General features: G+C 36.5%; 1 protein-coding gene across 1 annotated transcript in view; it reads left to right on the plus strand.

The window, feature by feature from the left end:
- Positions 1-24,629, plus strand: part of ZNF804B (zinc finger protein 804B) — a 576,957-nt gene that overhangs the window by 456,145 nt on the left and 96,183 nt on the right. The window contains exon 2 of the mRNA XM_069588178.1: positions 15,567-15,710. Within this exon, the coding sequence (XP_069444279.1) occupies positions 15,567-15,710 (144 nt within the window). The remainder of the gene's footprint in view (positions 1-15,566; positions 15,711-24,629) is intronic.

Consider the following 24,629-nt stretch of genomic DNA (forward strand, 5'->3'; position numbering starts at 1 on the left):
GTCCATAAAATTTTATCTTTGTCATTTTGTTATTAATAATAAAATGCTTAACATTTAAATCACCTTCTAAATTTGTGGTCACCCTGGGTGAGTGTTTATTTCTGTACAATAACAGTAGTATTTATAAGAATATATTTTTTCCTCTTTTAATGAAAAGATTATAGAATCAATTAGATCATAAGGCTGTTAGTGAAAAACACTAAGTTGGTACATGTTTTATACTAAATAAAAAATTAACCTTGAGGCCCTGAATATATTTGTCATGTCACATCGGGAATATGCTCACATAAATGCAATGAAAGTTAATACACATCCTTGTAGAATAAGTATATGTTATTTATTTCTAATATTTGAGGTACATTTCTGTATGTTATAAACTGATAAACTTTCAAATCATGATTTTTGTATAGGGTAGTAAAAATTTAACAGAAAATATCCAAAACTTTTAAAAAATCAAAAACAAAGTCCTTAAAACATTTGTCCCTCTGCACTTCTGCCAAAGGCAGAAATCCAAAAGACACAGTAGCAAAGGGACAGTTCAGGACACCAGCTCAGTTCACCATCTACAGTAGAAAGCAGAGCCTGTTTATAGAAAGAAAAAAATGTTTGTTTAATGCAAGAAACATTATTTCTAACAAGTAACTTATCCAGTATATGGCACCGTGGAGAGTTTCAAAATAAAAGAGTCAGCAATAAAGGGCACTTGTGTCCTCAAAGGAACACGATTAAGTGTCTGGCTGAGGTTTCTGCTTGTTTTTGCATTGGATTTCCCCACCTTTAGTTTGCAACACAAAGACAGATCTCATGGGAAGAAAAACTTGTCATCCACATAGTACATCACTCAGCTGGGAAGATAACTTCATCTCTTCCCTGTAGGTGCGGGGGGGGGGGGGGGGGGGGGATGCTTTTTATTGAACTTTGTGGGCCCATTCTTTATTGTTTAGGTGTCAGTTATGGGAAGCTAGGCTCCCCTTCCCCAACAGAGCAGGCATTTTTTAGTTCAGTCCTCATGGACCACCCTCCACCCAGCTCCCGTCAAATCTCCATTCCCAATCCAGACACTTCTTGTTCTCACGAGCCAGATGTCTGTCTTCAGCAGTCACTGTGTGTTGCATTCAAATCTAATGCCATGTTTTTGTCTTTCCTGTTAAACTCTGTAAAAACAAAATGGAACAAAACAAAATCGAGAAAGTATAAACAAATAGCATTATACTGCTGGTAATATGCAAAGTATTTCATTTGATTTGTTTTCACAATCAGTGTCACAGTCCTATGAGTTAGTTACTGTTATCAAGCACTCCTGATTTGGGTGAAGACACAGATAAAGATGAAATTTCTGGATGCCCCTCATGCGGAATAGACCTTTGATTTAAACTCAGTCCATCTGATTCAGAACTATATTCCTAACCATGAGAACATATCACCTCATCTATTTTTAATGGACTTCCCTGGTGGTTCAGATGGTAAAGAATCCACCTGTGAAGTGGGAGACCTGGGTTCAATCCCTGGGTTGGGAAGATCCCCTGGAGAAGGGAACAGCTACCCACTCAACTATTCTGGCCTGGAAAATCCCATGGACAGAGAAGCCTGGTAGAGTGCAGTTCATGGGATCGCAGAGTCAGACATGACTGAGCGACTTTCCTTTCCTTTCACTTTTCAGCATTTAACACTACAGGGTTTTTTTTTTCCTTTTTTTTCATCTATAGCTATAGATGATAGGTATATAGGTAGGTTGGTAGGTAGGTCAATAGACAGATAGATAATGTGACTGCTGAGTGATACCTAGAGGTGACAGTGTTAATGACTCCATTGTTTCTGGCTCTGCCACCTCATGGACTGTCACCTGCCAGGCTCTTCTGTACATGGAGTTTTCCGGGCAAGAATACTGGAGTGGGTTGCCATTCCCTTCTCCAGGGCATCTTCCTGACCCAGGGATCAAACTCGAGTCTTTGCATTACAGACAAATTCTTCAATGTCTGCTCCACTAAGAATGATATTAGGTGCTTTTTATGTTTGAACTTATTTAATCATTATACTTGGAGAAGGAAATGGCAGCCCACTCCAATATTCTTGCCTGGAAAACCCCATGGATGGTGGAGCCTAGTAGGCTAAAGTCCATGGGGTCGCAAAGAATCAGACACGACTGAGTGACTTCACTTCACTTCACTTCACTTCAATCATTATACTCATTATGGGAAGGTGACATTATTATCCTTGCTCTACAGAGTTTCCCTGATAGTTCAGCTGGTAAACAATCCAACTTCAATGCAGGACCTCGGTTTGATTCCTGGGTCTGGAAGATCTGTTGGAGAAAGGATAGGCTATCCACTCCAGTAGTCTTGGGTTTCCCTTGTAGCTCATCTGGTAAAGAATCCACCTGCAATACAGGAGACCTGGGTTTGATCCTTGTTTCGGGAAAATTCCCTGGAATGGATAAAGGCTACCCACTCCAGTATTCTTGCTTAGAAAATTCCATGAACTAGTCTGCCGGGTCACAAGAGTCAGACACAACTGAATGACTTTCACTTTTTCACTATTGAATACCATGGAGTTTGCAAGCAGTTGAGCAAGGATTCAGAGTCTTAACCCTGATCCTGTTCCTCCCTAGATAGACATCCAAAGTGCCAGCTTATGGTTTTTGGGCACACAAAGACCAAGAGGACTGCTCCTTTGTGAGTGTTTGCTGCTACTCCTATGGAGTGCCCTAAGGGTGTTTAGAAGTTTAAAGGCATTGTCATTTCTTATCAGTGAAATTTGTATTTTTTTAATACTATGATGACTTTTTTCCTACTAAAAGGTTTATATGCATCCCTGCCATCACTGCAGCTAGCACAGAAGAGAGATTTGCTGAGGAATGGCCTCTAGTGAGAACACAGATTCCAGCCGAGAGATGTAACAGAATATTCAGATAGCAGTCAGTCAAGAATTTCCAGGGCATAATGAGTGGAGAGGAAAAAAAAAAAAAAAAAAAAAAAAAAATATATATATATATATATATATATATATATATATATATCAGAGAAGGCAATGGCACCCCACTCCAGTACTCTTGCCTGGAAAATCCCATGGATGGAGGAGCCTGATAGGCTGCAGTCCATGGGGTCGCTAGAGTCAGACACTTTCACTTTTCACTTTCATGCATTGGAGAAGGAAATGGCAACCCACTCCAGTGTTCTTGCCTGGAGATTCCCAGGGACGGGGGAGCCTGGTGGGCTGCCGTCTATGGGTTGCACAGAGTCGGACGCGACTAAAGCGACTTAGCAGCATACATATATATATATAGGAATCAATTTAAAAAATAACTTAATTATGCTTTAGTATTCAAAGTGAATTCAGACTTTGTGTAAACACTCTGAAACACAAGCAGACATTCCAAGAGAGACGTCCAGGGAAAATAATCACAAGGAGAACACTGAGGAACAATATGAGCAGAATCATAATTCCTGTGTTAACTATTGCTCAGAAATGACACCAGCTGTAATAGGAGTCAGAGAAGAGAAATTCATCCTCTCTCTAAAGTGTGTATGACTTCCTGTTTATCAATACGTAGAGTAAAATCTATATTACTCTCATTGCAAAATGTGAGTTTATTCATTCTTAGCAATATTTTATGTCACCTTCTTAAACTCCAGAATTAGATCATCAACTGCCATTTATTTTTTGTATGTAAGAGTCAAATGCATGACAACTAATTTAGTCTTTTTGTAAAATTCTCTAAATAGGTTTATTCTGCTTTGGTATGTAGGCACCTTATAAAGTATCAGGTTATTTCCCTTCTTTGAAAATATATAGCACTTAACATCCCCACCATGTGACTGTATATTCCTTTCTATTGTCACTTTCAATTTGTGAGTTAATTCTATCACTTCGGGTGGTCTGAAAGCCTCTTGAAAATAGGAGTTATGTGTTATTGTTATCTTGCACAGTAGAATAACACAGCAAATAATCCAAACCTTTATAATATAACTAAATCCCCACCATACCCTAAATTGCTTCAAGGGCAACACAGGAGTTAAAAAAAAATCATTTCAGGAATAAATTCTTTTTTCTTCTGCTTTTCCTTCCTTTTTATCTAAGATATCCCTCCAATAGCAGAAAAGAAGGTAGCTTCTCCCTTTCTAAAGCCAGTTTTAGTACTGGCTCAGTTCAGTGTTCAATCCACTGAAACTATCTATAACTAACAATCTATAGACTAGCAAAGCTCTTAATATTTTTTTAAACCTTAGGAAAATAAAAGGAGGAAGCCTTCTACTGAGAGTGATTCTGTCTCCTTCTGTAAAAGATAGTTTGAAACAAAGTATTTTATTTCTGACATTTCAGGAGTAAGAACATACTCTCTAAATAAGTTCTTAGATAGATTTTGATTGTGTTAAGAAGATAAAGAGTATATATCAGTATCTAATATATCAGCTTGAATACTATATACTCATTTATATATGTTAAGTTTCAGAGATGCAAAAGCTCATCCTTTAGATCAATCTCCTCTTCCAAGAAAGAAAATAGACTTCATAGAATTTGTGGCTGTGCTGGTTTTCTCAGAAGTTGAAGGCAAGGACTGGAATTAGTCCAGATCTACTACTTATCATTCTACATCAATCTGGGCAAAACCAAAGAACTTCTGGATTACATATCTTTTAATTAGAAAAGAATTTCTGAAGTCCCGTGCATGCCTACAGGATGATTCTAACTTTCTTATTCCACTTCTTTTACAATAGACCCACAATTTCTGTCCTGTGTAGCTGACTTTCTTTTCAGTCTAGCTCTATGCACCACGAACACACACAATAGATTATGACACAGCTATATGGCTTATTGAATTGGTGCTAATGTTAACAATAAGTACAGATGCTCCAACTGCTCAAGCAACTGTGAAAATCTGTTTCCACTCTTCACCAAAGTCTAGATAGGCTGTACTATGGGTTCTGCTATTGTGACACATAGTAACTTTTACTCCAGTTTTCAGCTCATCAGACTTTGACTTTAATTGACAATTGTATTTGTCTTCAATAAAGCAAAAGTGTGTCTATAAAACTGGTATGCACAATTTCTTTTGAGGATTTGTCAAGTCAGTGACCCAAGTTTTACAAAGTTCTATGAGAATAATAATTAATAGATAAAATGTGTGATGAATATTTCTTCCAAAATATATGAAAGCAGAGCCAAGCTTTTGTACATCAGTTCATGATCTTAAAATGAATATAATGTAGTTTAGAGCATTTCCTTTAGTCCATGTGAATGACTTCCTCTCAAAGAAAACTAGCATTCTAATAGACTTTCCTCACTTTTGAGACATTTTTCCCAGCTTGAAGTTAATATTTCAAGATTTGAGACACAGAGCTTTTGTATAGCATACTTCTTTCACAATTGCTAGTTTTCTCTAAGTTTGAAAGTAAATTACCTATTAGAATTTCAATAGATAGAAACCTGCAGCAGCCAGTTTGAAACAATGAAGTGCCTTTGTGAGCACAATCACTTTTTAAACATTTCTGGTTCTAGAACAAGTAAACCAAATGTAGCTGACTTTTTATCAAACAAGATAGCAAACATTCAGAAAAACAGAGAGAAAGTCCTTGGAGTTTATTTATCTGGCTCATATGTCCTTTTTTAAAAGCAAAGACTTTGGCTTTATATTATTTTAGCCCATCATTTTAGGAGTTGCTAAGCCTATTTTAGTGAAAGGGGATGGGAAACAGGGCTTTTTAGAAATGTACAGATTGATTCTGGAACCACCTGAGAAGGCCTTAGAACAGGAATTTATTTGGCAATCACATGGATCTTCTTAAAGGGAACATGTTTGCAGTTAATTCTCAAGCAAAAGTGAAACAATGTCTAGGTCAGCATCACTTAATGACCATTTCTTTCCTAGACAGATGTTGCAAATGTTGAATTTTTAAAAAATGATTTGTAATTGGGCAGGTGTCACTAGCAACTTTCCAGAAAACTTAGTTACCTGACAGTTTTCATTGATTTCTTCTATATTAGAAAATGAAATGTCAGACACTATTAATTGCATTTTTACGATAAGTAGTTAGAGCAGGAGTAATGGCTAAATGAAAGTATTTCCTGTCTAATGCACAATAGGTTATTAATTTCAATGTATTCAATTTAGATGAATGCAATATGTCTATATTCATTACAGTTATACATATCTGTGGGCTGAATTGATGTGGTAGTAATTACTACATTTATAAATGGGACACTATTGTCACTCTGGAGGAAGAAAATACATTTTATTACCATATTTTACATACCTACATAATAGACACATTTCAAAATCTTTCTTTTGAATATAGAAATTTCACCCTTTGAATTTCCAGTGTATCTAATGATTGTAAATATGATCTGTCAGTAGTTCTGCTTTGCTCAAGGGTTGCTGAGGGTCTCTCTCTCATGAAAAATAACAGAAGAGAACTGGTGATTTCAAGATATCTCCATAAAGAGGAGCTCTCTTTGTCATCTGGTCCACCTGGAACTCAGCCATGTACATTACATAACCAGGATTATTTTTATACCATCCATTGTTCTTCCTGAGTTCAATGAAGGTAGGACTATCAAAATGTGATTTCATTGCACATTTTCATTTTTTTAAGCAATAGGCAATTTTTAATAATTTGCTTTATTTTGGGCTTTGCTGGGTCTTCACTGTTGCACAGACTTTTCTCCAGCTGTGATGAACACGGGCTACTCGGGAGCTGCAGTGCGTAGGCTTCTCATTGTGGTGGCTTCTCTAATTGAGTAGCATGGGCTCTAAGGCATGCAGGCTTCACTGCTTGCAGCATGTGGGCTCAGTAGTTGCGTCTCCCAGGCTCTAGAGCAATGGAATAGGCTGAATGGCTGTGGCACACAGGCTTAGCTGCTCCGCAGCATGTGGGATCTTGCCAGATCAGGCATCCCATCCATGTCTCCTGCACTGGCAGGTGGATTCTTTACCATGAACCACCAAGGTTTTAGGCACCCTTATTATTAACATTTTACATTAATGTGTTAGATGACTATGTTACAGTTGATGAACTGATACTAATGTGTTATTATTAGCTAAAGTCTATAGGTGACATAGGGTTCACTCTTTAAAGCATACAATTATATGGGTTTTGACATCACCATACTCATTTCAGACTTTCTGGTTCTCTCCCTTTTGACACAATAAATAAATAGGCAAAAAGTCAGAAAGACATTAAATGTATTTATTCCTTCACTCACTACATATATTCATTAATGAATTCAATAATGGATTTTGATAGGCATGAACTCCAGGCCAAGGACTGCTATTTAATAGATTCAGCCTTGTTTCTGACCTTGGGCAAATTTACATATATTTTCATGTGTCCTCTTTTTCAACCCCACTTTAGAATATTGCCTACTTTTACTGGTGAGGGCTAGGATGTTCTCTGTAAGAGACTGGTAGTCCTTGCATCTTCATGGGCTCATACCACATGGTGTCCAGTTAAATCTCATTGGTTTGCTTGTGTTTTACTATTTCACTGATTGCTAAAAACACTCTGAAAACCAGTTCATAACCTTTATGAACTTGTGCAATGCAGTATCTGTAAGCGATATGGAAATTATACCTGTCCCCTTTTTCCTTTATGGCGGACATTCACAGGTAATAAAGCAATAGCTACTCTTATGATTATTTCAGGGTACAGCTGGAACTGCATTATATGCTTATGTGTTTTTCTAATAGAAGAACTGTATATTAATTTATGCTGAGAAAGATGAAGTTGGTGGTATAGAATACTGATGAACAAAATATGTGCTTTTCAAAAATAATTTCTGTTCAGATGCAGCCATTAGGAATCTTCTCCAAAATAAGCAGTTATATAAGCAAGTTTTAAATATTTAATTGTTGTTTCATGAACATAAAGGCAGTTATCACTCTGGCACCTTGCCAGTGAGTCAGAAATGTGTCATTATTTCCAAATTAGAAATGATACGAAGATGTACCCAAGGATGCTACCTAGTGACAAGTTCACGTATTTAATATGTTGTCTTCTGAGCAGCTTGAATGAATCACTAATAAGAGGGCAAAGCTCTTTTTTTTTTAAATACAGGATGTGGCTGATGTTATATTTACCTGGCCACTGATGGAAAGGTCAAATTTAATTATGTCCAGTTTCAGTCTGGGAAACTAATACTTGATTCTTAACAAATTGTAAGGAGAACTATTGGTTATGGTAAAATGAGAAGAGCATTGGAAATCAGTAATCTATAGTTCTGATTGTGAATCTATATGCAGTTGCAGCCCACTATTACTTTAGGATAATTCTTCAGTAGGCTCTTTAGGATCTATAGTTTTTAAAAGGATTGTTCCAAAAGTTCCATATGTTTAGAATCATACTCATCTATTTATTCTGCCATAGTTTCAACAGTTTAATTCCCTATGATATGATTTAACATTGCCAAGGTAAGCCAAGCTATCTGATACATAGTAGGAAGTTATACTTTTTATCATTAATTTAATTTATTCAACAAATACTGAGTTTTTTCCTAAGTAACAAGTAACAAACTAGATATTATACAAGACCATTTTTAAATAAAATAAGCCAGTCACATATTTAGGGAAATAAATATTAGTAATATTAATGTTAATGGCATCCAATGCTCTTTTGCCTCTTTGTGGAATTTCTAAACAGTCCAAATGTTAAAAAGAAATTGTGAGATAAAAACATCTTGAAAATTCTATTCAAATAAGCCAGATTTAAATTTATTATCAGGGACTGTGCTTTCATATGAGATGGTGGGTTGAAGAGGATAAGGACTCCTATCACTTGCTCTTATTTTCATCAGAAAATGAAAGTTAGTTTGTAGACTCATAGGAGAATGGTATATTTTTAAAAAATTAGTGTTACATGAATACAATGATACACATAAAAGAAAGACACATACACACACAAAATGTCCAAAAACATTAAGTACCCACTTTTAGCATACATTCTACTAAGTACTTCCATGAAATTGATCTCATTTTATACTCTTAATAATCCTGCAAGCTACTATTATCCTCCTTAATTTCTAATACTGATAAAACTAAAAACTTAAGAATTTAAACTTTTAAGAAAGAGGCTGAGATCCAAGTTAGTCAGTCTTCAAGGATTATTTCTCCGTGTCACAAACTTAAAATAAATATACAAATAAAACTGTCTAAAGCAAGTTTTTCATTACACAAACTGTTACAGAGATGCAGGAAGGCAGTGGGGACCAAGAGAGGTTTTTGAATTAGTGTTAGTCACTTGGTCAGGGGAGGAAGAAAATTCACTGTCTTTGAAACAGGATTTTACTTGTGGCCAGTGTAACAGAAAAAATTAGAGAATATTAAAAATTCTTAAAGCAATCTCTTACACATAACAGTGAAAGGTCAAATATGAAACTTTCATGGAAAGAATATGAATTCAATCCTCAAAGCTCCAATACCACCAAGGAGATACTAAGAACAGCAGTGATTCCTTCTTTTCCTTTTCAATAATCAGGGCACATATGCACATCCAGTAGAAACAGGACTACCACTTTGTATTTTCCTAGTGCCTGTCTCTCAGCTTCAAGAGCTTTATAGATTTTAAAAATTATAATGAGTCCTCTGACTCTTTCTGGGACCTAGGGGTTCTGTATCATTTCAAATCTACTAAAACAGGTAGCAGAGGTACCTCAGAATTATGCAGCATCTGGATACAGGCTAAGTAATTAGGGCAGCCATGAGCCTGGTGATTAATAGCTCTGAAGTCAGATGGATCTGAGTCTGAATCCTGTCCCTGCCCATCAACATTGAGTGAATTTCTAGATGTGTTTTTGCCTTGCCTTCTTTATATGGGATAAGAAGAGATGATATTTTATAAAGTTGCTGTGAAGACTAAACGAGTCAACAAGTGTGAAGTGCTTGACAGTTTTCTGTTTATTAAAGAGAGAGCAATGGGTTTTAGAGTGTAAGCATCATTACAATAATAAGAATAATTTGGTAGAGAGCATTCATATTTCTAACTAAATGCTTTATGCTAGTCAGAACACTTGCTACCTTACAGGCATACCTGTTATATGCATGAATATGAAATTCTTGGTGTGAAAAAGTGTATTTTCTCTCTTTGCACTCAAAATATGACTTATGAAAAGTAATTAATTACTACAAAATTCTTACTGAATTGTAACATAAATGCCTACTGGCAGTGCCTACTGTTTTAAAATGACTTATTCAGATAAATGTCATATTAAATTTATAATACTTTTTCAACATTTAAAGAATCACTGAGAATGGTTAACAAGAAGTTTTCTTATATTTGATAAATGTTATTTTTTTATTAAATAAGTTTTTAGTCTCCTCTTCTAGGCAGTCTTTAGGAAGGGAACTTTTTATAACTAGCAAATCAATGATGGAATTTTATATCATATGTTATATATCTAATGTATTATTATGAATTTTATTCATTTTTAATTTTACAAATTTACTGATACTGAGAATAGGTGGGTATTTTTGCTCCTTTCATATTTAATCCATATCTGCAATTGCACTCATCTCACACACTAGTAAAGTAATGCTTAAAATCTCCAAGCTAGGCTTCAACAATACATGAACTATGAACTTCCAGGTGTTCAAGCTGGTATTAGAAAAGGCAGAGGAATCAGAGATCAAATTGCCAACATCCGCTGGATCATGAAAAAAGCAAGAGAGTTCCAGAAAAACATCAATTTCTACTTTATTGACTGTGTGGATCACAAGAAACTGTGGAAAATTCTGAAAGAGATGGGAATACCAGACAACCTAACCTGCCTCTTGAGAAGTTTGTATGCAGGTCAGGAAGCAACAGTTAGAACTGGACATGGAACAACAGACTGGTTCCAAATAGGAAAACCAGTACGTCAAGGCTGTATATTATCACCCTGCTTATTTAACTTCTATGCAGAGTACATCATGAGAAATGCTGGGCTGGAAGAAGCATAAGCTGGAATCAAGATTGCTGGGAGAAACATCAATCACCTCAGATATGCAGATGACACCACCCTTATGGCAGAAAGTGAAGAGAAACTAAAAAGCCTCTTGATGAAAGTGAAAGAGGACAGCGAAAAAGTTGGCTTAAAGCTCAACATTCAGAAAACGAAGATTATGGCATCTGGTCCCATCACTTCATGGGAAATAGATGGGGAACCAGTAGAAACAGTGTCAGACTTTATTTTGGGGGGCTTCAAAATCACTGCAGATGGTGACTGCCGCCATGAAATTAAAAGATGCTTACTCCTTGGAAGAAAAGTTATGATCAACCTAGATAGCATATTCAAAAGCAGAGACATTACTTTGCCGACTAAGGTCCGTCTAGTCAAGGCTATGGTTTTTCCTGTGGTCATGTATGGATGTGAGAGTTAGACTGTGAAGAAGGCTGAGCGCCAAAGAATTGATGCGTTTGAACTGTGGTATTGGAGGAGACTCTTGAGGGTCCCTTGGACTGCAAGGAGATCCAACCAGCCCATTCTGAAGGAGATCAGCCCTGGGATTTCTTTGGAAGGAATGATGCTAAAGGTGAAGCTCCAGTACTTTGGCCACCTCATGCAAAGAGTTGACTCATTGGAAAAGACTCTGATGCTTAGAGGGATTGGGGGCAGGAGGAGAAGGGGACGACCTAGGATTAGATGGCTGGATGGCATCATGGACTCGATGGACTTGAGTCTGAGTGAACTCGGGAGATGGTGATGGACAGGGAGGCCTGGCATGCTGCGATTCATGGGGTCACAAAAAGTCGGACACGACTGAGCAACTGAACTGAACTGAACTGATGATTATTACTGTATTGCAATTTACAGTGTTCATCTCTTCACATGTAATTCTTCCACTTTGCTCCTTTTTTGTTTAGGTGCTAAGTTATGTCTGAATCTTTTGTGACCCCGTGAACTGTAGCCTGCCATGCTTCTTTCTCCATGGGATCTCCCAGGCAAGAATACTGGGGTTGGTTGCCACTTCCTTCTCCAGGGGATCTTTCCAAACCAGGGATCTAATGAAAATCTCCTGCATTGCAGTGGATACTTTACCACTGAGATACCGGTTGTTGTTCAGTCGCTCAGTCATGTCCGACTCTTTGATACCCCACTGTCTGTAGCACACCAAGCTTCCCTGTCCTTCATGATCACCTGGAGTTTGCTCAAACTCATGTCTATTGAGTTGATGATGCCACTAGGGAAGCCTGTAATTCTCCCATGCTACACTGTTAAAGTCTGAAGAAAGACTTATTAAGAAATTAACCGTTAAAGTTGCCTATTAAGAGATTCTTGCCTGTACAAGTGCTTGATGATAGCAGGATGAAAGTATGGTTAGATGAGTGGAAAAATGAGTGGATGACAGCATGATACAATGGAAAGTGCACCCCTGCCTTAATGTTACCTGATTTTATGCAAATCATTGAATTACTAAGTATTGGTTGCCTGTTCTACTATTAATAAATTGCAAGATTAAATTACATGATGGCTTCTCTACTAGTCTGAGACCTTACCCTCCAGCCTGCTGGAACATATAGGACTGGGCCAACTCAGCTTCATCTCCATAGATAGTCTACTTTTACACGTCAGAACTGGTCTACTTCATTCCAAGCAATGCCATGAGCGACTAGGTTGTGCTTCTTTTACTGAAAGTAGCTCTCGCCCTAACCTCGTTTTAAGTTTTGCCAAAAATCCTTAAGAAAGAGTTTTTTTTTTTCTCTTTTTTTCCTCTATGATTCTGCTATGCCTACCCAACTCTTGGATTGTAGTCTCCTCTGCCTGAGACTCTCAGGTTTTTTCCCATTTCTATTCCCTAGTCTCTACTGTTGGGCTTATGCATTTACTTCTGGCTTTGAAGGACAAACTATTGTGAACCCTGTATGGCTTGCTAATTTATCCACTTATGTATCCTTCCTCTTTTAATCAGGGGACTAGGATATGCCATGGTAGAATATCAATAGTCCCTTAGAGGAAAGAGAAATGGGTATATCAGCACCATATCCTGACAAGAAAAATTAAGCAAGAAACAGGGTATGTAATTTAGTCAGATGGCTTTGTAAAATGTGAACGTTTATAGGGAATGATATAGACTAAAATGTTGTGAGACTAGAACTCTCATAACTTTTTTCATTGAGAGCCATGTAATGTCATAATTAAAGGATGTTTTAGAAATAAAAGATATTTAGATATAGATGCTGAGACTAACTGGAAAAGCTCTACTCTGGCCATGAAGCTATTGTCATAAAATCCTTTGTGTAACACATAATCTGGAATAATGTGAAAATACATTTTTACTGACAAATTCACCCTAAATTCTCAGTTGTTGTCACCCATTATGCAACTCCAGTTAATGAAGCTGAGGCAGAGTTGCTCAATGTCCAAGCACATGGTCAATTTTCTGAGGCTGTGTCACTGTAAAGTAAGAACTATGGGTAAACCACTGTAGACACTCGTTCCAATCCAATTGCTAAAATTATACTGAGAAAGACCGTAATTTCTAGTGAGAAAGACTGGATGAAAAAAAATAATTATTTCCCCTGATTTTAAATCTGCTATTCAATAGTAGCCTACTACTACTGCTCCCACAGTTATCAAGTAACTGTATAATCTCAATTCCTTCAGCAACTGGTTTATTGGTCTTGAAATTGGTGTCTACCTTCTTGTTTCTGAATATATCCTATCAAGTAGCTTTGATATGCCCCATTAACCTAGAATGTAACCAGATTTCTACTTCAACTCTCTTAGCTAGGCACTCTGGATATTTAGTCTAATTTGCTCTTTATTAATGTACTAATGCCCTTCCTGCTTCTTGCCATGTGTGTTAGACTCATATTGGTGCTTGAATCACTATGTTCCCATATCTAGATTAATTGCCTCATCAGTTCATCCAACCCTGTGAGAATCTTCCCAGAATGCTTTCTAGTCTGGGCAATGATATCCCTATGATTTAGACTTATGGCCCAGTTTCTTTTCATAGAAGGTTAGTCATTTTGGAGATACAAAGCTAAAATCCATTCTTTATTTCGTTCACCCATTCTTTATGCATATTTATTTGGCATCCTTTACATGCCAGCTGTTCTTTCATCTAGGCACTAGGATAATAGAGCAGAACTTGCAGGATGGTAAGAGGCATGAATATGTAAGCCATCATTATCCATTAATTTATGTCATGCATATTAAATAAGGACCTATTCTGGGCTAGATAATATGTTTGGTACTGTTGACACAGAAATGAATAAAACAATTCTTGCCTTTAAAATATTTATGGGAACCATAGACATGAAAACAATTTTTTAAATATCATATGGCATGTCTGATGATAAAATTTAAGAGGGTAATATGGGAACATATGCATTTGTCACTATTATTCTATAGGCAATGAGAAAATTCAAGAGGATTTTAAGTGGGGAAATTATGTGGCCAAAATTCTGAAACAGTTAACTAATGAGAATTTACTATATAGCTCAGGGAGCTCTCTATTCAGTGCTCTCTGTTGACCTAAATAGGAAGGAAATACAAAAAAAGAGGGGATATATGTATAAATATAGATGATTCACTTTGCTGTACAAGAGAAACTAACAATATTTTAAAGCAATTATACCCCAATGAAAATTAATTAAAAATAATTTTGAAAATTGTAACGCACTCATTAGCAATGCCTAGCAGGAGCTAATGTTTGTGGAAGAAGCTTAGGCCAAAGTTAGAGATTTTGGATAAATAAGGCTCTAACTATGGTATAACGTGTTTGAGTGAACTCCAGGAGTTGATGATAGACAGGGAGGCCTGGTGTGCTGTGATTCATGGGGTCGCAAAGAGTTGGACATGACTGAGTGACTGAAATGAACTGAACTGAACTGAACTGAACTATGGTATGAAAGTGATTACCCTGGGAGAGTGTGTGAATTGGATAAATCAGTTGGCTGAAGACAGAATTGTGTGGAATACAAAAATATAAGGGGTAATATCAAAGAAAGAAATGTCTGTGCAAAAGACAAAGTAGGAATGATCATAGATGTGTTTGGTAATAAGCAACATAATGGAGGCTTTCTCCTCCTCGAAATACCATGGAAAAGGATTCCGGGAGGGTCCAAGAACTGGGTGTTGAGAAAAGGCTCACCAGTTATCAAGGCGGGAAAGGCATAATGTAAAGAGAGAATAGTAAGTTCCAACACTTAAGATCTCAGGTAGGCTAAAGTACATGAAGCAGTAGGTGAATATTACAAAAGAATGCAATCAATGCCCGATAAAATTTTATAGTAGAGAGGTCTTACAGTTTGGGGATGGGTCACTGGTTACGTAGAGGACATGGTAGTGATATTATAGTTAGATGGGTCAGCAGTATCACACCTGGAGACAGGTGACAAGAAGACAAAGAGTAATGACCACACTGAAGCTAAGGGCTCAGCTCCTTTAGGATAAGTCATTATATGTTCATTGATAACTTAGGATTAGGCCAAGCTGAAAGTTGCTTCCATTGTGCCATAGATTTCTTAAATGTAATGAGGCTAACCATCTCCTTTGAGTTACAGTAAAATTAAATTACCAACTTGATTAATATGAGATCTGGTTATACTATTAGAAATATAACCAACATTTTTGCCTTTTTTTTCCCAAAGGATTTTCCAGAAAAGGAGAAGTCCACAGCAAAGGCCCTGGAAGATGTAAAGGCAAACTTTTACTGTGAGTTATGTGACAAGCAGTACCACAAACACCAGGAGTTTGACAATCATATTAATTCTTATGACCATGCTCATAAGCAGGTAAGCTGAAGTGGGAAATAACCTTCATATTCCTGGATTTCTACTTTCAGAATACAACATCTGCAACTGGCCTTATTTATCCTCATCTAAGTCGCTGAGATGTTACACCAGGTTTTTTTCCTCAAAAGTTGTGTTTTTTGTTTTAATATTAAGTAAAATACATTTTCCTAGAAAGAATAGAGGATCAAATAGTAGACTGACATTTATTTTAAGATTACATGTGTGAGGAAACCAGGACTCAGTAAAAATAGGGCCAGATTCAAAACCACCTAGTTACTTAGTGGCAGATCTAGAATATTGGACGAGTATTAGGATAAGATGCAGCATAGAATTTTTTTGAGTTCCAAGGTATAGGGAATACTAAGTTTGGGGGAAAATTTTTTTCAATAGAATGTTATATTTTTTGTAAGAATATCCTCTTAGGAAAATCAAAGTGATTACTTAATAAATGAACCATTGCAGACAAGCTAACAAAGACAGTCTCAGACAAAGGCAAAGCTGAGGGGTAACGGAAGATATAAATATATAAATAAAATCAGTGTTGATATTCTACACAAGATGCTAAGATTCTCTTTTTTCCATTTGTCTGTGAAAGAGCAGGTTATTATCCTCATCTGTTAAATTTTATCATTGCTGCATGATGTATGAGGACATTAGCACTTTAGGAATTATAGGTGTCAAACACCACTAAGAAAGAAATCCCGTATGGCCATAGGATTATTGCTAAGAGCTGAGAAGTTGCACAATCCTAATATCATGGAATATATGGGTAAATCTTGTATAATCTAGATCTACAATATTTATTCAGAGTGAAAAGCAATAAATATTTTGAATAACATCACTAGTATGTATTGAGTACATATAAAATATATGGCATTTACAGTTTCTATTAATATCCTTCAAACTAGAGCATGAATATATAATTGACTGGATGTCTCTGACAAGAACAAGAACGACAGGAATCATTGTTCAGGATTGAGATTTCCAAATCTGAGTGTATGTAATCATCACTTTGGAACCTGTTAATAATGCAGATTTCTGGATTCTCCTTTAGCTATTCTAACTCAGTAGTTTCTAAGATAGGGCTCAGGAACTTGCATTTTAAAATGATACAAAATATAATTTTTCAAATGTATATTTATAAATGAAGTATGTGACTACCATCCAACTCCAACAATGAGTCTTGTTGCATTCATAATACCAAAATTTACTCCTCACACCTGCCACCACTTTGGATTATTTTGAAGCAAACTCCAGATATCATATCATTTCACGTGAAAATATTTCAAGATGTTTAATGATGCTTAAACAACATAGCCATCATCATGCCTAAAAGTTAACAGTGTTCATAGATCATTTGTCTCATAAATGATTTGTAAATTTGGGTTCGTTGAAATCCAAATGTATCACAATTTTAGCTGATACATCTTTAAGTTTCTTTTAATATTTATTTAAACTATGGGTTTTCCACTCTCCCTTTAAATTGTGCTCCTTGCAATTTGTTTGTTGAAAAATAGGATTGTTTCACACATTTGAGATTTTGCTGAATACAACTCAGTGTTGTCTTTTCACATTTTTTCTGTCTTCTGTATTTCCTTTAAACTGATTGTTACAGATAAAACCTGGTCAAATGCTGGTTTCTTGGCAAAAACATAGTAGAGAGTGTGTTGTATCTTTCCATAAGGAAGTATATGAGATCAAGTTTTCTTTCTTTCTATGACTTGCAGTTTGATCAGTGGGTTTAGGTACAATTGCCATGATCTTACCCCACCTACATTTTGCTTAAATCTACTACTTCATTTAGAGCTGTAAAATGATTATATTATCTTTGTGTCTTTTATTAGATAAAATATATCTATAAAGATAAATTTCCCAAAAGCATCACCCAAAGTGAATTTTATGTAGGAGTGCTTCAGGCTGCATTTTAAGAAAAAATTTATTCTGGAGATTTGGAGATATAGGTGACCATGGAAGGTCTCATGGGACAGTGATATTTTATCAGTGTTTTAGATATATGCAAGTAAATATGTAAAAAGAGATTCAAGATGGGATAGCATTCTTGAGAGTGGAAACACAAGGAGCTAAGGTGAGGAAATGGAGGAGTACAAGGCCTCCTTTGTAGAAAGTATTGGACTACAGGAGGGTGAATTGTCCACACTTGATCTGCCTTCTACAGCTTGCCTTTCACTCTGGAATTCTGCCTCATCAGTTCCTTTTTTTAATCACTTTCCTTAATTTTATTTCTATTGTCTTTCTCACATTTTGATAAAACAACCCTTCCTCAGTGCTTATATTCCATCTATTTCCCCATTTCTTCTTTTTTTAAGAGTCCTAGCTTTCTAACATTCCTAGGCATGCTCCTTGTTCAAGCAGTGATTGAGTGGCCATTATTTGCTTTTGTGCTGATTATAGCCAGTGGAAAATTTTGATCCCTAATTTCAGGAGGCCTAATATCTTACCAGGAAAAATCCATGGACGGAGTAGTTTAGTAGGCTACAGTCCATGTGGTTGCACAGATTCCATATTAGAGAAATTATTATCTAGGATACTAAGAGAACATATACAAATTATTTAGGAATGACGAGTTGACAAATGAAATAGAAATCCTAAAAATGAATTAGAAGTTAGCCATGTTAACCAACTAAGAATGGAAAGTTACCTTTATGGTATAAAGGCATGGGGGCAGTTATAAAGCATGACCCACACATAAAGAAGCTGCAAAAGGATACACTGTGATCACTAAAGTCATCCTCAGTGTCTTGGGGACTTTAAACATCTTTGACGCTCTCCTTCATTTCTCCCATTCTTCTCTTGCAATAGACCTCATTCTCCATCTTCCCTTTGCATCCTCTTTCCACCATCTATGTTAATCTCACTCCTGATTCTTTGCTAGCGGCTTCTAACTGGACTCCCTGCTTCTAGTATTTTCCATGTTCTACACTGACCTATCCATTAACAGCTAGATTGATCTTTCCAAACTCTCACATTTATTCAATCACTCCCCTTGGAAATCTTCAATGACTGCTGGCTGACATTTTGTAAAAGTCTGAATTACTTAGTTTGTCATTCAAGATACCCACAGTTTGGCTCTGGCATCTATTTCCAGATTTATCTCCTCCAAACCCAGAATTTTCCTATTTCTTAAAAGATTCATTATGCTTTTCCACCTGCTCATATTGGCTCATACTCTTCCCTCTGTCTGGGATCCCCTCCTGTCTTATGGCTGTATTTCAACATATGCTTCAGTAGATTTAATATACAGATTGATAACTTACATCTTGATATGAAAAAAGCTGAGATCTCATGGTAAGCTGACTTAACAGCATTTTCTAAATTCCTTTTGATCAAAGGATCATTAATATTGTGCAGAATTTTGTACTTGCTGCCCACTTTGGGTAACACTGAAATAATTTACCACAGACCTCATAAGATTATTTTCTTAGATCAATATTGAAATACTCCCATCTAAAGATTTATTTTGGTCCAAAATATTTTGAAAATTACCTGAACTCTAAATGAAGCTGAGTTTACAATTTGCCTTTTAAATGTAACAATTTTAGATACAGAAAATAGTAAGTATGCACAAAGTAAAATATGCAAAAAACTTTTTTTTTTCAAATTCCAAAGCTAAATATGTCTATTTGGTTCTTGCTTCAGTAGGAGCTCTTCTTGATTTTGATGCTGTTTATAATAACAGTAGTAGGGTTTTGGATGGGAGCATTTTCTAGCCTAACTAACAGGAACAGTTGCCTTAATTTTATTTTCATGGGGATTCAGAGTAAATATCTGGCCTCTACTGTTGACAGGATAACCCTCTCTACTTTCCTTCTCTCATTTATAATTACTCAGGATCTTGCAGTTTAATAAGTGATTTCTAAAGCATTTATGTCACCTTGTGTCTAAATAGCAGTTCTATGTGTTTAATTCACTTTATTGCAAAGATCATATTATTCACAGATTTATTGTAATTATAGAGAAGTAAGTTAACACTTATGATTATACAGTGGAAGGGACAAATAGATTTAAAGGACTAGATCTGATAGACAGTGTGCCTGATGAACTATGGACAGAGGTTCATGACATTGTACAGGAGAGAGGGATCAAGACTAACCCCAGGAAAAAGAAATGCAAAAAAGCAAAATGGCTGTCTGAGGAGGTCTTAAAATGTAGCTGAGAAAAGAAGAGAAGCAAAGGAGAAAAGGACAGATATATGCATTTGAATGCAGAGTTCCAAAGAATAGCAAGGAGACATAAGAAAGCCTTCCTCCGTGATCAATGCAAAGAAATAGAGGAAAACAATAGAATGGGAAAGACTAGAGATCTCTTCAAGAAAATTAGAGATACCAAGGGAACATTTCATGCAAAGATGGGCTCAATAAAGGAGAGAAATTGTATGGATCTGACAGACGCAGAAGATGTTAAGAAGAAGTGGCAAGAATACATAGAAAAACTGTACAAAAAGACCTTCACACCCCAGTTAATGACAATGGTGTGATCACACACCTAGAGCCAGACATTCTGGAATGTGAAGTCAAGTGGGCCTTAGGAAGTACCACTACAAACAAAGTGAGTGGAGGTGATGGAATCCCAGATGAGCTATTTCAAATCCTGAAAGATGATGCTGTGAAAGTGCTACACTCAATATGCCAGCAAATTTGGAAAACTCAGCAGTGGCCACAGGACTGGAAAAGGGCAGTTTTCATTCCAATACTAAAGAAAGGCAATGCCAAAGAATGCTCAAACTACTGCACAAATGCACTCATCTCACACGCTAGCAAAATAATGCTCAAATTCTCCAAGTCAGGCTTCAGCAATATGTGACCCGTGAACTTCCAAATGTTCAAGCTGGTTTTAAAAAAGGCAGAGGAACCAGAGATCAAATTGCCAACATCTGCTGAATCATGGAAAAAGCAAGAGAGTTCCAGAAAAACATCTATTTCTGCTTTATTGACTATGCCAAAGCCTTTGACTATGTGGGTCACAGTAAATTGTGGAAAATTCTAAGAGATGGGATTACCAGACCAACTGACCTGCCTCTTGAGAAACCTGTGTGCAAGTCAGGAAACAATAGTTAGAACTGGACATGGAACACCAGACTGGTTCTAAATTGGGAAAGGAGTATGTCAAGGCTGTATAATGTCATCCTGCTTATTTAACTTATATATAGAGTGCGTCATGAGAAATGCTGGGCTAGATGAAGCACAAGCTGGAATCAAGACTGCCGGGAGAAATATCAATAACCTCTGATATGCAGATGACACCACCCTTATGGCAGAAAGTGAAGAAGAACTAAAGAGCCTCTCGATGAAAGTGAAAGAGGAGAATGAAAAATTTGGCTTAAACCTTAACATTCAGAAAGCTAAGATCATAGCATTTGGTCCCATCACTTCATGGGAAATAGATAGGGAAACAGTGGAAACAATGAGATAATTTATTTTGGGGGGCTCCAAAATCACTGCAGATGATGACTGCAGCCATGAAATTAAAAGATGCTTACTCCTTGGAAGAAAAGTTGTGACCAGCCTAGCCACCATATTAAAAAAGCAGAGACATTACTTTGCCAACAAAGGTCCATCTAGTTAAGGCTATGGTTTTTTCAGTAGTCATGTATGGATGTGAGAGTTGTACTATGAAAAAGCTGAGCACTGAAGAATTGATGCTTTTGAACTGTGGTGTTGGAGAAGACTCTTGAGAGTCCCTTGGACTGCAAGGAGATCCAACCAATCAATCCTCAAGGAGATCAGTCCTGGGTGTTCATTGGAAGGACTGATGTTGAAGCTGAATCTCCAGCACTTTGGCCACCTGATGCGAAGAGCTGACTCATTTGAAAAGACCCTGATGCTGGGAAAGATTGAGGGCAGGAGTGAAAGGGGACAATGGAGAATGAGATGATTGGATGGCATCACGGATTCAATGGACCTGAGTTTGGGTAGGCTCCAGGAGTTGGTGATGGACAGGGAGGCCTGGCGTGCTGCAGCTCATGGGGTCGCAAAGAGCCGGACATGACTGAGTGAACTGAACTGAACTGAAGTTAACACATAACTTTTAAGAATGAAGTAAAATAATCTGGGACTCATAGCTTTGAACTAATTCAACTGGACATTTAATAATGTTTTCTGCCGCCGTTGCTGTTGCTACTAAGTCTCCAGTCATGTCTGACTCTGTGCGACACCATAGAAGGCAGCCCACCAGGCTCCTCCATCCCTGGGATTCTCAAGGCAAGAACACTGGAGTGGGTTGCCATTTCCTTCCCCAATGAATGAAAGTGAAGAGTGAAAGTGAAGTCGCTCAGCCGTGTCTAACTCTTAGCGCCCCCATGGACTGCAGCCTACGAGCCTCCTCTGTCCATGGGATTTCCCAGGCAAGAGTACTGGCATGGGTTGCCATTACCTTCTCCAAATAATGTTTTCTATAATTTAATAAAAATTGAGATATGCTTCTTTTAGAAAAAGCTTATCAATAATTACAAAGCTTTTTTTGTCTATTTCTTCAACAATAAAAAATGAATTTCTAGATTTTACAATCATGTTCTATACGTAACTCAAGTTTTTGAAAATAATGATTTTTTTAGCTATTGCCTTGAACTTCTTAAAATTTTCTGTGAAATACTGGGCATTAATACTAAAGCAATTTGAGTGTGTATACAAATTATAATTGCTTGGATAAAGAAAGTATTGCAACTATTAATATAACTACCATGTCAGTAACAAGTAATTCCTTCTGAGAATATCAAATTATAATCTTTTTTGGGGGGAGGGGGGACTGTTAGTGGCAAATGCATAATACTGAAACAAATAATACACATTCTCAGAAGCAATACAAGTTTCTTCTGCCCCAGAAACATTCTGACTCATTTCAGTTTAGAGAAAACAAATGAGCCGAATCTCCATACAATTAACCCATAAATATATCTTCAGTAATAAAAAAAAAATCCACTTTTAGATCCTCCACATGTGACATTTAATCCTACTAATCTTCATTTTCTTCACAATAGGATTTATTTTCACTCAGGAGTAGTTGTTCACGTCTCAAGCTTGGATTTGAACTCCAACTGATTCATTCTTAAATTACTGTTTCAGATTTTCCTCCATCTTTACTTGCTGCAGATAAAATAAGCAAAACAAAATCATCTCTTTTCATCTTGACTCCAAGTGGAAAAGATTCTCAAAGATGCTAAATGAATTCAATTTAATTACCCTTGCATTGTTCCTATAATTTGATTTATGTTTTATCCAAATACTGCTCAATGATGCATTTCATTATATCATATTTAAACTACTACTCATCTTAATATGGCAACAGCATTCAAAAGTATATTTGATTTGTATGGTTTGTAAGATTAAAGAAGAAATACAAATTATAGTGTCTAGAATGAACACTCTCAGAACCATAAATGTTGGTAAAACAGAATCACACTTATTTCCTGCCGTATTTTGCATTCTATAACCTCAGGTTTCTGGTAGATTTTAAATTCCTATACCTGACCAAAGCCCTCTCACCCAAGAATTACCCACCAGTAAGTAGAAACTCTATTAGCAAAGAAGTATAAAAGAACCAAGACTGGTCTTATAATTGCTTCTGGATCATAATTCAACTTTTCCAAAATACTGGTTTCACCCTATAGAGGCTTTTTAATCTTAAGGTTACCTCCCAACTGAAAAATCAATTTATTATTAATTTTTAATTTTTATTTATTTATTTTTATTTTTTTCCTTTACAGTACTGTATTGGTTTTGCCATACATTGACAGGAAAAATCTATGTTCTGGCTTTGTTTTTCAGACGTGCTAAGTGGTTTCCTGCCTTAGTGCACTTGTCATATCACTTTCTTCCAGAAATTTCTTTCAGATGATTTTCAAATTTCTGATTCCTCTCTTCATTTGTACCTTAGCTCAGTGACATCTGTTATGCAGGGTTTTTCTTTGGTAGTCAGTTGCCAGTTCTCAAAATTCTAATACCCTATTGGTATAGTCAATGGGTTGGAATCAACTTATACTGGCTCTCCAGAGCCAACTGTCTAATATTTAAGAATCTTGTGAATTGGTTCTTAAACCATTGGTAGCTTGAAATTATCAATTTTAGGAGATCCACAAACATACAAATAGGGCTTTATATAGTTCATTTGATTTTTCCATAGACTTGAAATACCAGCACACCATTGTTTAATACTCTTTAAGAAAACAAAAATTTACCTTTTGAAATTTCTGCCCCTTACACTGTTCCCTGCTGTTAACTTCACAAAGAGAAGAACGAGGCATTGTTGTCTCTGTTGGCTATGTATCCCTGTACTTCTGGAATTAGAGCAGGTCTAGCACATAGGAAAGCCTTAATACAAATTTTTTAGTGAATGAGTAGTTGAATAAGTGAGTTTCTAGAATTTATCATGCTACTCGGTCCTACATCAATATATTCACACATCATTGATTAATCACAGCTTTTTTTTCTGCTAATTGTATCGAAATATAATTGTTGTACATCAATGGGTATAAGTTTTAGGTTACAGCATGATGATTTGATTTACATATATTGTGAAATGATAGCCACAGTAGATGTTATTGAGCTTTTTACTAAGTTATATGAGTTCTTCATATATTTTAGACATTAATCCCTTATCAGATAGATAACTTGAAATTGTTTTTCCCATTTCATCGGTTATCTTTTCACTTTGTTGCTGGTTGGGATTTCTACTTGGGCACTGTAGGTATGAACTCAGTCTGCCAAGTCCAAGTGCTGACTATTTTAAGACCCTCCACCTCACTTCTCTGTCATGATTCCCAATGGTCGAGCCCTACAGATTCCCTTGCAGTCTGGGGCAAGATCAAGGAAAGGGCTCCCACAAAGTGACACACAGTGTTGGGGGTAGGGGTTGGCTGTCCACCCTGGATTCCCCTTGCTCACTGGAGAACCTGAAGACTGAGGG

The sequence above is a fragment of the Ovis canadensis genome, chromosome 4 (assembly GCF_042477335.2).
Source record: "Ovis canadensis isolate MfBH-ARS-UI-01 breed Bighorn chromosome 4, ARS-UI_OviCan_v2, whole genome shotgun sequence".
Lineage (NCBI taxonomy): Eukaryota > Metazoa > Chordata > Mammalia > Artiodactyla > Bovidae > Ovis > Ovis canadensis.